General features: G+C 40.7%; 2 protein-coding genes across 2 annotated transcripts; both read left to right on the top strand.

Moving 5' to 3' along the window:
• Positions 1–7143: 7143 nt before the first annotated feature.
• Positions 7144–9772, top strand: LOC306746325 (actin, alpha cardiac muscle 1-like; the record flags this gene model as incomplete). Its single annotated transcript, XM_079229224.1, has 6 exons — positions 7144–7272; positions 7526–7850; positions 7927–8088; positions 8441–8632; positions 9204–9385; positions 9463–9772. 6 exons carry the CDS (start codon positions 7144–7146, stop codon positions 9604–9606), a joined length of 1134 nt encoding a protein of 377 aa, XP_079085350.1. The 3' UTR covers positions 9607–9772.
• Positions 9773–11492: 1720 nt separating this feature from the next.
• Positions 11493–13141, top strand: LOC306744523 (gap junction delta-2 protein; the record flags this gene model as incomplete). Its single annotated transcript, XM_079227182.1, has 2 exons — positions 11493–11563; positions 12298–13141. 2 exons carry the CDS (start codon positions 11493–11495, stop codon positions 13139–13141), a joined length of 915 nt encoding a protein of 304 aa, XP_079083308.1.
• Positions 13142–18762: the final 5621 nt, after the last annotated feature.

Consider the following 18762-nt stretch of genomic DNA (forward strand, 5'->3'; position numbering starts at 1 on the left):
AGAAAAGTATTTGCCTTGAGAACTGTTAATGCCTGTTTTATGTTGACATATCCTGAAATGATTGGCACAGAAACTTTTTAGCAAGTTATGTAACAAAAAAGGTCCGTACGGTTTGAAAAAAATGGATTCCGCTTGTTCTGTTAACATGTAATTAACCATGGATTTCAAATTTGTATGGGGTTGTCAGGAAGAAAATAGGCTTTGTGTTCATGGTCTGTGTTTGCTGTTTAATTCATGATGACACTGCATGGAGAAGATAAGAATGAAAATGGCAATTTAACAATGGAAATACTTAGACTTGTAAATGACTGTATGAAAACTTTTAATGCGATTAAAACTGCTTTGAACTTGCCCTCTGTGTTTGTCGACTGACTTATTGTAGACCGTATTTGGTGGAAAATCCATGTTTTGAAATGTTAAGGTAAATCGAGAAATGGAGTAAAGCTGAAGATATAACAGATGGAATTCTATTTTGCCTCAATTTTGTTTACCTGCTTTTTCTCCTATTCAGCGTCACTGGGGTTTGGAGCTTAGCCCAACACGAGTTCAATGGAAGTCAGGGAGAGAGTGTTGAAAATAAATTGCTTCGTCATCTCGAGCCCAAAACTCTCGTATGAACACATCAACAACTTATGTCAGTATTATTCTTTCTTTTTTTTTTTTTTTTTGCTCTTTGGGGACAGCGGAACAAGATGTAAACACAACCTTTAGATATATTTAACTTATAAAGTTGTCGAAGTGGCAAATTTGTTGGCCTGTTTATATCCAACAGATGGTGAGAAACATTATCATTAATTTTGAGTCTGTTACATACAATGTATTTTTAATAATGTTTTTTTTATATACTATACCATGACCTTTTCACTATTTTTTTATAAAAAAAAAAAATATTATACTATAATTTGTTATACATACTATTGTATGACTTTTTTTGACAGGATGCTATGACTTTTTTCCGAGAACTGCGTATTCGATCTAATTCCCACTTGCCGGGTGTATTGCTGCCCACCAAAGGAAGTGCTTAGTCGTAAATTGCTGCAATTTGGACCCGAGACATGTTAAATTTTCATAGATTTTGAATAAACAGACGAACATAACTGTGTAGCAGCAGGGTCGGAGCTTCAGGGCCCTGCAGTCCAGCAGGTCATCTGCAACAGGCAACATGGATGTTAGATAAAGTTACAACCAAACTTGTCTTCACTGCCTTTGAGTCAACAAGGGAACGGCCTATACGGGAACAGCGGGACACTGCCATTGCAACTTAAATTCTGTAAGTTTTTGCCATACTAATTCATAACACTGATAATGTCGCAACCAGCTAAATAACTCGCGTCCACCTGTGCCTACTTCAGAGTTATTTTGCAAAAGAGTGTATTTTTCTCAAAATATTGAAAAATTTCTTGAAATCCTCATTAATTATTAGTGGAATAAATCTTTTTTTTCTTCTTTTTTTTCATATATTATTCCTAATTTACACTGTTGCATGTTTGCATGACCTCCATCCCCCTATTTCCTTCTTGGCCGTGTTAGATCAACTGCCATGAAACTTTAACTTTGACCTAAAGTCAAGTTGGGTCCAGGCTATTATACCATGCAGTATCTCAGAGGGACATCGAGCTACGTTTAATTCCATTTATTTTAGGCTAGTTGTTAGTTCCAACTCGTGTGACTCAACCGAGTGTGCTCTGAGCTATCATGACAAATGGGTGAGGAATGCTTGTGGATGACCAAACCTTTTAGAGGAATATCATTGTAAATTACCATTTTCATCTGGCACATACTAATTTCGTGACCTTAAGTCCCCCTTTGCTTCGTTGCTGCTGTTGGGGTCAGTTCAGTTTGCTTCAGTTGAGCTTGTGTTGAGTTTATATGGCAGAGGTAATGTTGTTCAAAAGAGTTGATCCTTTCATGAAAAAAATAAACTCGTGAAAGGTTTTATACTGCTATTATTGACTAATTTATCTTTCTTCTTTTTTGCAGTACTGAAAAGAGAGGCTGGCACTGAGAACAAAGCAGTTAATCAGAAGAAGAAAACCTTCAGATTGTTTCATGACAGTCACGTTTTTTAAACACACCAACACCTCACAAACCAACCATCTGCACACCTTATCACCACTGGAGATGTTTGTTGATAGGTAAAACTCTTTTCATGTGGAATCAGCCAGTGGAATTTCAAATTACTTTTGAATCTTTCACAACTATTGAAGGCTAACTTTACACTGTTCACAGCAAACTTTACAGTAAGTTTACTGCAGAGGCATATTTTGTCTGAAAAGTCTTGCGGAGGCGCCGTTTCTACTTTTATCTTGCGATGCACTTTTGAAGTTGGTGAGTCAAAAAGTAAAACATGAAACAGATTAATAACCCAAATGAAATACCAGTGGAGCAAATGGGGTTGTCAGGACATGCAATAGAGACGCAACCAAATGACACATTGATGTACACCTGAACTATTTGGAGGTAAAATGTGCAATACTTTAAGTTTAAACAATGCTTCATTGATCGTAAAGGACTAATTCTGTTTTGGGTCTGGAGAGGAATTAGCTTCATAACAGCATCCGTAAAGTAGATAGGGGTATGCATATTGAGAAGCTTAATTAAACGGTTTGAATATATGCAAGACTATCAGGGAGCAAAAGCCTATTTAGCTGAACTTCTTCTCGGCAAGGTGTTTGTGTACTCACATGCTCTCCTATCAGTTGTGACTGGCACTGCACATTTGCTGCTAACACCAAAATAGCTCAGGATTCAGTACTTAGGGACCCCCTATAAAGAATTATCAAAATACGCTTGCTGAGCAGCCTACCTGCACAATTTGATTCATGAATATTTCAATTTCAATCCAAAGCGCTATTTAACCTAATTTTCTACCCCTCACTCCTGACTGATGCACACAGTGGCAAAACCTCACTCCTTTTTTTTTTTTTTAAACGCAGGTTATAATCTGAGACAAATTCATTAAAAAAGATGAGCTGGCCAATGCCCAAAAGTGTATTGCAATATTAATGCGAGTGTCATAGACCTAGTTAGATCGCTATTTTGTCTGCCCAGTTCTGCTTCCAAACATCCTGAGGATAGAAGAAAAAAAATTCCCAATTTTATTTTAGATTTCAGTGTTTTTGGCAATCTTAGCAGGGGACACAGCGGGCGAGAGACCTTGAAGCCAAGATGACAGAGCCTCTCTGAGAGGCTCTGAGGGAGAGAGAGGGAGGGAGAGAGAGGCAAGCTGGTGAATTCTTCATTAGAGTCTGATACTGGTTGTGGAAAAAGCCTGCTCCTACTGGCTGCAGGGACACATGGGAGGGAGGGAGGGAGAGCGAAAGAGAGGCCTCCCCATTCAATTAACCACATACTGCTCTGTAATTTCACCCTCATATTCGCAAACGGGCACACATGCACACACAAACACACAAGGTGGAGTGGGTACGCTGCAAAATGACTATTGTAGGAAATGTCAGTTTGCAAAGCGTCAAAGTGGGCCACTAGTCCACAGGAGGAAGAGCTTTTACTAGTTTCTAGTTTCCTGTTTCCTAATGACTACATTTAAGGGAGATTTTTTCTTGTTTTTTTTCCAGATGGTTGGAGGTTGGATAATGTGGTAGTTTCAGCCTCAGTTAAAGAAGGTAGCTTTGGGCACGGCCATTGTTGGGGTCATGTCCTCTATATATTTGTGATTTTTTTTCTCACTATTTTCTGAAATTTTACAGTCTAAACACCTAATCATAATAATAAATAATGCAAATAGCAACCCTAATTTGTTTGAGAGACATTTTCCATTTAATTAATAATAAGGATATATTTCCTTTCCAAGTTTGATCATTTGTTGCAGTTAAATAATTAACATAAACAAAATTCAGATTTTGTTGTGGTCCAGCTCGTAAATCTGTAACTCACTTTTCAGTGAGTCAGAAATTATTTTCCGAGTGTCTTTTCAGTGCAGTCCTAAAACATGTTGCCTATGAGCTGTTCATAAAGTATACAGAATTAAAAATGTGCATTTTAGGAAAATAAAACTGTCTAAAGTATCAATGATAACAGCAGCCATGCGGACAGCAATCTGAGCCCTGTGCTACTTTAAGGTACCAAGCAGAAGACTTGAACATAAGCCAACAGCTTGTCACTCAGAATTCAGCGCACAGGCCAAAGAGGGAGGACAGCTAACTTTCACTGAGCAGTATGTTCAATGTCTTCTTTAGCTGTGACCTTTGAATGGCCCCTGACGCTCAACACAGATACATGCGCCATGTTGGAAAGAACAAAGTGCTTTCAGACCATTTGTATTGAGCGAGCTTTTGATGAACAGCTCAAATGCTACAATCCAGCATGGGGACATTCCTTTGTATGCGCACATTATTGATTTAGGTACAGAACCTCACCAGCATCAGGCAAATGACTTCCCCTCAGGGTTTAACTTTTTTTTTATGATGTGAAATTCCCATAGGAAATCTATAATTTTTTGTTCTGGACAATTTTGTCCTCATTATCTCATGAGGCCGATCTCCAGAGGGGTCGTGTGTAGGAGGGGAATGATCTTGCCACAATGATTCAATCTCAGTAGCAGCAGCTAAAGTGCTAAAGTGGAAGTCACACTACAGGACTGTAGCATCAGCCTCCAAGTGTCTCTGTGTCTAATCCCGGCTCTGGCATGAAACTTTCACACCCGTGGCTGCTCTGAGAATGAGCACAACAAATATTTTCAAACTGAACAACATCTACATCCTGAGCCTTTGCCCTTGCAGTGAAAGTACCTGAACGCACCATGGAAAAAAGATAGTGCTAAACACTGAAATATCTTTTTACAACAATTTCATATTTTGGGCACAAGGGCAAATGAATGTTGAAAGTCCACCTGTCCCTCTTGATCTTAACAGTTCTGTTCTCCATAGACGGACTTAACTAAGCTCTGGTCATAAAATGTTATCATTATTTGAATAATGGGGCAAAATGATGCTTAAAGCAGACCACAGCCTACCATTCATTACATAAGACCAAAACAAAGAGTCACACAGTGAAGGGTTATGGCTCGGGGTCGGGTGACAGCAGCATATGATTCATGGCTTGCTGTGCCCTTTTGTCTTGTCCTCCTTGTGGTGGGACCATCCACTGCTCTTAGCCAATGTTATTTCACAGCCTTCAGAGCTCGCTCCCTGTCTGTTTCAAGTAAACCGGCAATGTCATTTCCTATGTCTTGTTCTTTCCTCAGTGCAGAAATAAAGAAAGAAATATGGCATGTGTCACAACAAGAGATGTTCCTTTTTCTTCATTGTTTTGATGTCGTACACAACCAAAAGTATCAGCATTACTTTTGATTTATCTGTAAAGGTTTCTTACATGAAAAATTGCATTGCCTTGACTTTTATTGTATAAAAAGGTAATTACCAGACCAGTGGCTGGTGTCTGAGGTACCAGTATGTGTTCAGACAGAGGAAGAGAAATATGCCAAGGAGAATAAATTCAATGCACCGCGATAACCTTTGATATTATACCCAGGCCAAAGCATTTCTTCCTGTTAGATCTTTTTTATGACTGAATATTGTGTTCTGCAGTTGGAATTCTGTGCCAAGGACGTTGAAAAGCGGTTTAGCATATGGTTGGCATTACGATTTTCATATGAAATGTCAATCAAAGCGAAAAATGCAAATGGGGATATAGGAATGCATGACTAAAGCATGAATTTTAATTTTTTCAAAATGTTCCATATGCAGACACATCGTGTTACATGGCCACCATATCAATACTGTCCAAGCAGCTCATTAGAATTATGGAAACTTATTGATTTCATGCAAATAAAAAATATGAATGTATCGGCAAAAGATATATTTTAATTGTCATATGAGTCTATCAAAATGCTTTTGTTTATGAAAATATGTGCTTGAGATTTACTAAAACTGCATTGACACTGACGCTGTACTAAAATGGTTATGTCAGGTCCAAAGCAGTGGCTTCCCCCTCTTTGTTCACACAAATCTGAAATGTGGGGTTTGGAGCTTCTAATAGAGTTAAACAGCTGCTGACACCAGCTGTGTGGCACAAGTGGTCTCTTCATGTTGTACTGTAGGGCTATTTGCTGCCAGTCTAAACTCATTTATGCGGAGACCTTTCCAGAGACACAGACACACACAAAACATGGATTCACGTATTATTTAGAATACCACAAATTGTGGTTATTTACTACTTTTACAATTCATCAGACCCTTTTTGGTCATTTAGAGATGTGGCTTGGGTATTGGCTCTGTTTAAAATCTATTGATTCTACTGATGGCTTTTGTCTTTCAATTGGATGTTTTACTCTGTTTGCCTTTATTAAAACACTGATATTTTATGAATATGATACTGAAATAAGACAGATGTGTGTCATATTGTCGCTGTCATATAGAGTAGGCCTTCTACGGTGGGGGTTTTAAGTATTATTATCGTGATTCATGGGCAGGATCAAAGGGAAGTCTGTCTGTCTGTCCTCAACGCTGCCCCGCAAAGGCGGCGTGGCACAGATGTCTGCGCGGGAGATCCCTCTACTATGCCCTTCATGGAGTGGCTGTAGTCAATGGTGCAGTGGGCTACCAAATATGGACACTTGTCTGGGTATATAAATGGGTCTGACGGGACAGTTCGGTACCCCTGGTTTACACACACTCAATATCCGGTGCCTGGTGCTGATCTGGTGAGTACTGCATGGCTGACCGAAGAACTGAAAAGAGCCAACCACTGGATTTATCCCAATAGGATCGATACATTTTAACACCAGTGGCCGTGATTTACACCTTTGCTTAACCAAATGTCAACATATTACTAAAACGGATCATCTCACAACATCGGCAGGTATAGTTCACCATCTTCTTTTTGCGGATTGTGGATTAAAGTTGTTGTAAAATAATAAAGCAAGATTACCATTTTTTTACAGCTCGAGTGACCTGACAAATAAAATCCAAATACTAACCCAATCACATGCACTTCTAGAGTATATCATATTAGCATCAGCAACAGCCTCCTTTTTTGTCCACGAAAATGTGTTTGTCGTGTCTGAAAAGAAAGAAAAACTTGAATCACCCATCCCAAACAAACAGGTGCTTTTAATACTGGATCTAACAGTGCCACTGTGTGGGTGTGCACGCGCACCGCCGTGTGTGTTTCAGAGCTGAAATCATGTGTGACGAGGAAGAGACTACTGCCCTGGTGTGTGATAACGGCTCCGGCCTGGTGAAGGCTGGGTTCGCCGGTGATGACGCACCTCGCGCCGTCTTCCCCTCCATCGTTGGGCGCCCGCGTCACCAGGTAAAGTAAACTATATGCATAAAGTCCACAAACGTGAAAGATGAGTATCACTTTCAGTTGTTTATATCAAACAATCGATGGCTTTATTAAAAGAGTGCCAGGTCCCCCGTGCGTAATTACGCATCTTTTTTTTTTAAACTGATAACTGAGGAAAACCGACCGTTCTTATTCGGAAAACAGTTTAATTCTGCGTATTGTGGTAGTTATAATACCCTGTGATGGTAGACGTTTCCGTGATCCTTGTTGTTATCAGGGCGTCATGGTTGGCATGGGCCAGAAGGACTCCTACGTCGGCGACGAGGCACAGAGCAAAAGAGGCATCCTGACCCTGAAGTACCCCATCGAGCACGGCATCATCACCAACTGGGACGACATGGAGAAGATCTGGCACCACACCTTCTACAACGAGCTGCGCGTGGCCCCAGAGGAGCACCCCACCCTGCTGACAGAGGCCCCCCTCAACCCAAAGGCCAACAGAGAGAAGATGACCCAGATCATGTTCGAGACTTTCAATGTGCCTGCAATGTACGTGGCTATCCAGGCCGTACTCTCTCTGTACGCCTCTGGACGTACAACAGGTATGAACGAGGTGTGAACGTGATTTTGTGCAGTGAGTTAGTACATATAATGCAATGTCCACGTATGCATCATCAGGTATTGTGCTGGACTCCGGTGACGGTGTGACCCATAACGTGCCCATTTATGAGGGTTACGCTCTTCCTCACGCCATTATGCGTTTGGATTTGGCCGGTCGTGACCTCACAGATTACCTCATGAAGATCCTGACTGAGCGTGGATACTCTTTTGTCACAACCGGTGAGTATAGACGACATACGTCATACTTCTAACGAATTTGGGTTATCATAGCATCGTGTAGGCCTGTATTTTCAAGTTATCATTACTTTAATTTATTTACACATCATGACCCTAAATATTCAGAGAAGAAAAAAAAACATTTCTGTTTGATGTTCCAATCATTTACCTGCATCTTAAAGTTGGTCAACATGGAAATAAGAAACTTTGTTTTGGAGAAAGATAACTTTTCATTCAAATAAATTGTTTGAGCAATGGCAAACCAGGTGACAATACTCACGCACATGAAATAATCCTCCCATATTTTTTGGTGATGCACATTTTACTGACTTGAAAGACATCTGATCCCCTCCAGCTGAGCGCGAGATCGTGCGTGACATCAAGGAAAAGTTATGCTACGTGGCTCTGGACTTTGAGAATGAAATGGCCACCGCCGCCTCCTCGTCCTCCTTGGAGAAGTGCTACGAGTTGCCCGACGGTCAGGTCATCACCATCGGCAACGAGCGTTTCCGCTGCCCAGAGACTCTCTTCCAGCCCTCATTTATTGGTGCGTAAGGGCGAGCGCACACATCGAAGACTTCATTTAGTTATAGCGACACTGTCCCATGAAGACCTTTAAATGTGTCATAAGAATTTTACTTTCATTCTTAATTGTCATTTACGTTAGCCTTAAGTAAAACATAATCGTTATTGTAAACAAATACATACTATTTTGTATTTATTACAGTTTTAGGGCACAAATCAACTTGTATTCTACATCTTAAAATAATAATCTTATCATTACAACAACAACCAAATCCAGGATAATGTGCTAACGTAACATCTTCTCATGAATTAACACCAGTTCTCACCACTGCTCATTAGTGATTGGCTGGCTAAATACATTCACCGACTGGTGGTCACAGTTTATGCACCTTCGGCTTTACCACTTCATGGCCGATAAATAGACACGAGTAATCTAAAGCAGGGGCTTATTGTTCACATTTGCACCACAGAGAGCGCAGCTGTTGGCGGAGCTGTCCATTTCAGCACCTGTTACGACAGATGACGCCGGTACCGAATGTGTTCTTTGCAGCAGGAGGTAAAAACCCACTAACTTGTCCGCTGTGTTCGCACAGGCATGGAATCTGCTGGCATTCACGAAACCACCTACAACAGCATCATGAAGTGTGACATTGATATCCGTAAGGACCTGTACGCGAACAACGTCATGTCCGGCGGCACTACCATGTACCCTGGTATCGCTGACCGCATGCAGAAGGAGATCACTGCTCTAGCCCCCAGCACCATGAAGATTAAGGTGACCGACCGTTCAGTGAATATGAATGTGACATTTCACTGACAGATTCTGAAATTAACAAATGTGTTTGTGTTTAGATTATTGCCCCCCCTGAGAGGAAGTATTCGGTGTGGATCGGCGGATCCATCCTCGCCTCTCTGTCCACCTTCCAGCAGATGTGGATCAGCAAGCAAGAATATGACGAGGCTGGACCCTCTATCGTCCACAGGAAGTGCTTCTAAGCGCCAGACTGCACCCTTCCTCTCCTCCTGTTACCTCCCCTTTTCTTTGCCAACAACCCAATTTATGTCTCCAAGGCTAGAATTCGTGTGTTGTCGTCAAATAATTTGTTTACGCTCAAGTGCAATTTATATGTGGATATGTACAGGTTTATAAATAAACGAGAATCGGGAATTGCAGGGGACGCATCTTTATTTATTTATTTTCTGATTAAATCTGAAACATAGTGGTGTTTTTCGGGATGTGGCTTAGAATAAAACTCTCCCTCCCTGTCTCTCGAAAGCAGCGAGTCTCTGTCCTTCTGTCACGTGATGGATGAGTAAAGGTTATTAAAGATTTGAATTAGAAAAGATTACAGTGAGCGGAGAGGATAAGCCACCTCAGGAGAAATTAACCGCACAAAGTTTCATTGAGTAAAAACACTGCTGTCACGTGATCGGTAATCCCCAATTTCCCAGATTCGACAAAGTACTCGTACTTATTCCTGCAAACATACTGGACAAATGTAGATGACGCTAGTAATATATAGAATACATGGTTATATTAAACTATTTAAACAGATATACAGAAAAAAGACAGGCCGTATTACAATATTCAGTATCAAACCACACAACAGTGTAATATTAGTGCACACACAATGCAGCGTTCTAAATTGATCAAATCTCAGAGAGCTATATACTGGGCGGGGTCACATATTTTGCTTCTATTTTTAAACCTCCACTCAGAGACACAGAGAGAGAGAGAGAGAGAGAGAGAGAGAGAGAGAGAGAGAGAGAGAGAGAGAGAGAGAGAGAGAGAGAGAGAGAGAGCGGCAGGCTGCCTCGTAAAGCGATTAGCAACTCGGATGGTACTTTCACTCACTGTGTCCAGAACATCATCTTTGCCCGAGGTAAAAACAACAGCTCTAGCAGCCGAGCCGGCCTGCACAATGGGGAGGTACCAGATGCCTCTGGGCATGTGAGGCGGTCCGCTCCAAGCCATAAGACTGGGTCCATTGATTAAGTCGTTTTCCCCCATGTTTCGGATATACCACATAACAAAAGCTTTTGTTAAAATATGCAATATGCTATATAGTATAGGCATGGCTGCACTTCTTTTAAAATATCTGTATTACAAAGATCACAAGTTATAAACACACGGAAGTCATCTTGACCCCAGCGCCCAGAACACGGTGCACCCACCAGCCCTGTCCCAGAATGGATGAATATTGTTTTAGTGCACATGGTTATATAGCTCAGTGAGTTGAGTGATAACAATACAGCCAGGGTTGGGGGTTTGATTTTCAGGCGGATCCAACCATGTTAAAGTATATAAACTGAAAAATGCGATAGCCCAAAATGGTGTACACAACACTATAATTGTGAACGATATATAAAACTGAAATATTGAACATCAGAAGTCCTGGTACTCCTGGCTGCGCTCCACCGACCTGTCTGCGCGTACGTGACGCATGGGAGGGGGAAGACTACTTAAAGGCGGATTAACGCTGGCAAGACATTAAATCCAACCTCCCTCCATCCAGGCGCAGCGCGCAGCCCATCAACCTGACCTGAAGATCGAAAATAGGAGGGCTTATAGTAATCAGCCCTTCAGACTCCCATGACAAGGAAAAGTGTGGCAACGTCGTGGGAGCGCTCGGCACACACAGCAGGACGCTTACTGGCGCGGTGCGCTCTGCACATAACCAACCAGATAGCGCGCAGAGAGACGGAGAGAAGCGGGGACGGCAGCAGCATCCTGTAACGGATGCCTTTTTGAGCTAAAATCGGACGCTTTGGAGACTGAAAACAACGAGAGTCAGAGAGAGACAGGACGGGAAATAACGCGGTTTTTTGGAGGGATTTGAACAGAGTGCCGTTGTGCTCTAGTCTTCTCCGGATGCACAGAAATGGGGGAATGGACTATACTAGAGAGGCTCCTGGAGGCTGCTGTCCAGCAGCACTCTACTATGATAGGAAGGTAAGATGATCAACAAAAAACAACAACAACTGAAGAACCGCAGCAGCCTCCAGGATCGTCTTTAGCATGGTTCCCAGTCCCCCGTTTCTGTGTTGTGCTTCAAGGATCTCCTGTAGCATGGTGCCTAGTCCTTCGTGTCTGTGTTGTGGATTTTTCTCTCTAGTTTCACAGATTTTCCCTTTTTTCCTGCTTCTAAACGAGACAGCTAAGTAAACCAGTTGACAGCTGTCCTCTCAGAAGATGGGATGGTGTCGCAAACAGCCTACACCAAACACAAATTCACACCATTTAATGTATTCATCCATCCACTTATCCCTTTGATGTTTGGTATTGGTGAGTTTGAATGGTGGTGGTTGTGCACTCACCGGTGGAGAAAGAGATTGAGAGAGAGTCGGCGTTGTCACCTCTCTCGGTTAACAAAGCTCACACAGGTACAATCAAAGCGATGGCAATTGCTGACATGTCATTTCATTTCAGCCATCAAAATCAGAAAATGCACACCAAACAAACACACCAATACACGCATATTAACAAGAACACAGTAAAAAAAACACATTCTCCTCAAGAGCGTCCGGTTTCAGCACTGGACAGCTCCCTAAATCCAACACACCCGAATTGGACTGTGAGCGCTCCAGCCATCGAGGCTGCGCACAACTGAACCACATTTGTATCAGTGAACACACATATATTTACACTTATTTTTCACATTGTTTGTTTGTTTGCTTGCTTTTTAGGATCCTACTAACAGTGGTGGTCATCTTCCGGATTCTAATCGTAGCAATAGTTGGAGAGACTGTCTATGATGACGAGCAGACCATGTTTGTTTGTAACACCTTACAACCGGGCTGCAACCAGGCATGCTACGACAAGGCATTTCCCATTTCACACATTAGATATTGGGTTTTTCAAATCATCATGGTATGCACTCCGAGTCTTTGTTTTATCACGTACTCGGTGCATCAGTCGGCCAAGCAGAAGGAGCGGCGGTTCTCAACAGTCTATCTGACACTAGATAAGGATCAAGATTCACTGAAGCGAGACGAGAGCAAAAAGATAAAGAACACCATTATCAATGGAGTACTTCAGAACACAGAGAACTCCACCAAAGAAGCTGAGCCGGACTGTTTAGAAGTCAAAGAGATCCCTAATTCGGCAATGAGAACTACAAAGTCCAAAATGAGGCGACAAGAGGGCATCTCCAGGTTTTACATCATCCAAGTGGTTTTCCGAAACGCGCTGGAAATTGGCTTTTTGGTGGGTCAGTACTTCTTGTATGGATTCAACGTCCCGTCGGTGTACGAATGTGATCGCTACCCCTGCATAAAAGATGTCGAGTGCTACGTCTCCAGACCCACGGAGAAGACTGTGTTCCTGGTCTTCATGTTCGCGGTCAGCGGGTTCTGTGTGGTGTTGAACCTGGCAGAACTCAATCATTTGGGGTGGAGGAAAATCAAAACGGCCGTGCGAGGTGTGCAGGCTCGACGGAAGTCAATTTACGAAATCAGAAATAAGGACTTGCCGAGGATGAGTGTGCCTAATTTCGGCCGCACTCAGTCCAGTGACTCTGCTTATGTGTAACACATGGAAAAGAAGCAGCGAAAACATGTAAAAACCATGATGGACTTGATGGACAGCTCCGCACGCCTAATTCGTGTCATGACTTTAAGAGTGGGCAGATTTCTTTGATTTGTTGGTCTTTTAAGGACTTCATGGCAAGCGTGGGTTACACGTTTGTTTACTTATTTATTATTGCACTGATGCAACTTTTTAGTAACGTTTATACTCTGTAAGATGCTTAATGGAGACCATGTTAACGTGTTCACACATTTACTCTTTGTGGGCTTGTTCTGCTGTACTTGAAGAGAGTAAATGCAAAAATTGCACTAAGAAGTGAACACTTGAGGGCCTGACCTTATCCGAAATGTGCTACTGACCTGACGGTGTTTTTAAGACATTTTCTTTCCACCTGTTTTTGGCATCAACCTAATTAAATGGCACCACACACATTGGTTAAAGGACAGATCTATCATCCAGATTTATATTTGCATATACAATTCCTGACAGACTATGGTTCGACTAGTTGAAATAATTCATCGTAATTCATGTTTTTTTGTTGCCTGTGTTGCACCACTGACCTTAACATATGTAACCATTCCATTGCTTTATAGCTGACTTGCAAAACAGTATCTGGTGAATTTGCTGCACACGCTAACGTCTGTGACTTCCTTAATTTATGACACACCAAAGCGCCCACTGCTTTTATTTGTGAAGTGTTTTTCTTGCTTTTGTGTAATCAAGTGCCATACTTGTACATAAACATGATATATATGTATACATATAAATATATAAATATATAATAATCATCATGAAAGCTGATTCCCTGCTTGGATTGTGCTAAATGCCGCCCAATTTTTTTATTTGCTTTAAATGTGTTTGTTGTGATCTAAATGAAGAACAAAAAAAAATACTAAGATATACAGTTCTCCGTTTTATTTTGCAAATGACTGGAAAAAGAAATGAAATGCTAGTCTTTTTTTTTATATCCAAGAAGTAAATGTTTCTCCCTAATCAAAGCTGATTAAAAGTGAAAAATAGCACAAATTGATATTTTGATCAAAGAATGGGCAATAGAAATCTGCTCCGGTGCTACAGGTTTTCATAATGGTTTCAATGTAACCAAAACAAACCAGAAGAAAAAAAAACATCATTTTTTTCTGTGGAAAATAAAAGTGGGATTCATGTACACCAGCAATGTGTGAGGTGCAGTACTTTGTGTCTGCTACTCTAGCTTGTGTTGCCTGACCTATCACACAGATATAGCCTACTGTATATACCCAGTGGAAGTTTTGCCTTGGTGCAGTGAAGATGTTAGCCACACCCACTGACTCTGTACTCAAAACTCCCCACTGCAGGACACACCTTGTACAGGATCTCATCACTCTGCAATGTTGTAATACTGATGCGGCTTCCATAAGACATACCAATACTTGTACTCCATAACAGAGTAGTCTAAGGGAATTAGTAGTCTCTATGCATCAAATCCAACATTAGCCTTTATGATGAGCTATATATTCTCAGTGTCTGAATATGAATTTAGTTTAGGACTTTCCTTGTACTCTCCAGGAACAATAAAAAAACAGAGTATGATTCTGAATACTGAGGGAGCTGCCCTTTCTGCAGCTCTGCTCATATTCTCTTCTCTCATTTGACAAAGGATGTAAGAAAGTAGCCTGAAGAGAGGAGAAGGTCGCACACACCTTGTGAAGGTCAGAACAAAAACAAAAGATTGAGTGAGGAAAAAAGAGAAAGTGCTAAAGAATATGCCCACACAAAGGAGAGCGGGTTAGAATGAAATAATGAAACAGAAATAAAATGAGATACATGAAGCTGCTCGTTGCAAGTGATCTGGGAGGGGCTGGTCTCTTCATGATTCCCCAGCCTGGATGACTCTGCAAAGCCGGGAGAAGTTGAAGACCAGCAGCACCGGCACATCCATCTCCAACTCAGCAGGGACCCGAGAATTCTTCCTAAGTCATGAATTTAAAAAAAGAAAAATAGAAAAAAGAAGAACCGTTTGTCAACTTCAATCTGATGCAATGCAGTGCATGCCTGTGTGCATCTTTGTCTCTCTCTCTTTTCTCTGCTGCTCATCTGTATGTTTTTTAGGCATTCAGTTTGTCCTTAAATGTCCTACTACAAAACCTTTAAAAAACCAAGGTGCAGCATACTTGACAGCGTCACAGAATTAAAAGGACAATTATAAATACATCTTTACAAATGTACTGTACTGCGCAAAGTCTAAATGCAACCGTCATAATGTGTGACGCTTTAGTCGTTTTATTGTCCGGCAATATTCAAGCTGGTTTCAAACTCCAGCAAAATGGCAAAATTATTGAGGTATGTTCCAATGCAATTATGCATGCTGCCATGCATTTATATCATGTGAGTGTTGCAGGACTCAGCAGAGATTATACCGTACCTGTGTGTCTGCATTTTTTTGTAGTCATGACAGTCAGGTTACAGGCCACATAGTGATAGACGGTATGTAAAATGTGTACATCACATCACTTGGTTCAGATTCACACATCTAAGACGATGCAAATGCACTATATGTGCACATAAAGTAATCTCAAGGCCCTATGCATTTATCTAGTGGCCTTACCCATCCTGACAACTGCAGAAGAACACATCAAGGCTGCACGCAAGCTATTTTAAGACTACAAGGCAAAACACTGCAGGAACACCTCCAATTTCACGTGATTGCAGGTGCTAAGGGTGAAGGCAGAGATTGTTAGAGATGTATTTCCTCCCTTAATATGAATCATCGACAAAGAGACACCCTAATATCGAAGGAGAGTTCTTCTCCTTGAGTGTATACTGTGAGGGTGGAAGAAACTACTTTTATGAGCAATGTGGGCCACCTCATCATGACAATATCCACTATAATTCAGGATAAAAAAAAATATTATTGAAGTTACCATATGCTGCTCCCGCTCATTTTTAGCGGTGTTGTCAAAAAAAGAAAAGATCATTTTGATTTCAAATTAAATTCTCCATTTCCACAAACATTTGCACATATAGAAATGCACATAATTAAACACAATGCAGAACATAATATAACAAGATAAATATTCAGTACTTACATGTAAGCACTAACAAAAAAGGGCTCAAGTTTGAGTATAATGTAATACAATATTCTTAGGTCAGCAGGCAGGCTGTTCCAGAGAAAAAACTCAACCCTATGTGATTAAATATACAGTATCTGTTTATTTCCATAGTATAAAAAGGAACTTACCAGTATCATCTAAGGAACATATATCATGATTTAAAATCAGACTGGTACAGGTTCAAAGAAGCGGAAGCGTCTGAAAATGTCAGCTTTCAAAGTGTGGCAGGACAGCAGTTCGGAAAGATTTTTAATGTAACATTCAAATTCAAAATCTTTTTGTCCAAAGGCACTTCATCGAAAAGGAATTGTATTGTTTGTCACAGAACTGTAAAATGTTCCTGCTGTAAGGAAGGATAATGAAATAAATATAAAAAAGCCCCTTCGCATTTAATAATCTCTAACAAAAAAACTACTACTGCTCAACTATAAAACATAGAGCTGATTTGTGACCAGTCAAAAATTATGATCATGTGTATTAGTAAAAGATGTTTTCTACTTTTACATTAGCCATTTAGATGTTTTCTCTAAACATTACATATGATTTACAGCAGCATCGTCATGTCAGGGGAGACTTGGGGAGTAGATTGGTGTTTGATAAGCAGATATTCTTGTTTCTTGGTGGTTTCCTCATGAGAAGGACATCGAAAGAAAAACATTGTGATTTGGAATTGCAGATATGATATATTATATTGTGTGACCAGAGTGTGTTTTTATTTGAGGGACAAGGCCGGACTGGCAGAGGTGAGTGATGGAGCTGGAGTGCTGGCACCTTTATTTACAATCATGGCAGCCATCTTACATCATACTGACAACTCCCCAGGAAATAGGTGTTAGATGAGGACAGTTGAACAGATTCCAAAATACAGCCAAATCAATCCTAAAAGGACTCAGAATAATTGAAACACTTTATATTATCAGGTGTCTACGCTGTCTGTCTGTGTACTTGTTTACTATTTGTCTCTTGTGTTTTTTTTGTAAATATGTGTTATTGATTTTCACAGTTATCCCCCCAGGGAAGAGGCTTCACACCTGTCTGAAGACAATTACAGATTGGAATTGAAAACCTCATTCCCGACCCTACCCACCCACTGTAGAGTTACAGTCTATAGAATGTATACATTTGGGTAAATTCAGGTACATTCAGGTGATGGAGCTGTAGACATAATATCAAAAGTAATTGCATTAATCGATCATCAAATAATAAAGTAAGAAGTTACATATAAGAAATGAAATGGTTAATAGCTAAAGAAAACCAAATAAAAAAAATGTAATATAAAAAAAGGAGGGGGGCTGCTCACTGTTGCTATGGGACGGATAGGGGATCCACATTAGTCTTTGTCGAGAGATTCTTGTAAGGAGTCGTAGTAATCTAGAAAAGGTCTCCATACTTTACCAAAGGTTTGGGAGGAAGCTCTGATATATTTCAGTATATTTCATTTTTTCAAGTGTTAAGAAATACATGACATCTTTGACCCAGTGGGAGAACGATGGAGGGGCACGTTGCTTCCATCTCAGAAAGATCAAACGTTGAGCAAGGAGTGTTGTGAAGGCTACGACCACATTGGCTTCATTTGGTAAACGAGTACGGAGTTCCTCTGGTGTTAAGCCAAAGAGTGTGCAAATTGAGTTTGGGTCAAATTGAGTTGCAAACATCTCACTATGAGCTTTAAAAATACTTATCCAAAAGTTGGAGAGTTTCGGGCATAACCAAAACATGTGTAACAGGTCTGCTGGCCTTTACATCGAGGACATAACGGATCAGAGTTAGGGTACATTTTTGCCAATCTAGCGTTAGTGTAATGAGCCCTGTGGACTACTTTTAGCTGTATTAAGTTGTGTTTAGCGGATGTAGATGATGTATATATCAAGTCTAAAATAGAGTCCCATTGGTCATTTGTTATAACTACTCCAAGATCTGAATCCCAGGCCATTCTTACATTTTCCAAGGAGTGTGGGTTGATATTGTTAATGAGCTTGTAAGTTTGGGATATCAATCCTCTACTGTTCGGGTCCAGTTCTAGGAGGCTGTCAACATGGGATGTCATGGGCTTGCTCGGAAATGAGTCAAACGTTTTTTGTACAAAGCTCCTGATCTGCAAGTAACGGAAAAAAGTGTTCTTTGGAAGATCATACATTTGTGTTAATTGGGAGAATGAAGCAAACGTGTCTTATATATATAAATTGTGGATGACCTGATCCCTTAATCAAACCACAAAGTAAATGCGTTTTCTGTACAGGAGGGATTAAACATATGATTATATTTGATGGGGGAGCAGATGGAGGTTCCTTGTTCTTGTGTTTTTTTTAAATCACAAAACACCAAAACTGGTGGTTATTTGTCTTATTTTCTTAATATTTTATATTTCCCAAAGACTGCCCAACTAAATGTAACTATAGGAATATTATTTTGAAGAAAGCAAATGCCAACACGTTTTTTTCTTCTTACAACAGCCTCTGCTCAGTGTTGCCTTTTAGAAAATGTGACAGATTAAACCAGAACTTTCACCTGAGAGTGAATCCTGAAAGCCCT

This window comes from Taurulus bubalis (assembly GCF_910589615.1).
Source record: "Taurulus bubalis genome assembly, chromosome: 1".
Lineage (NCBI taxonomy): Eukaryota > Metazoa > Chordata > Actinopteri > Perciformes > Cottidae > Taurulus > Taurulus bubalis.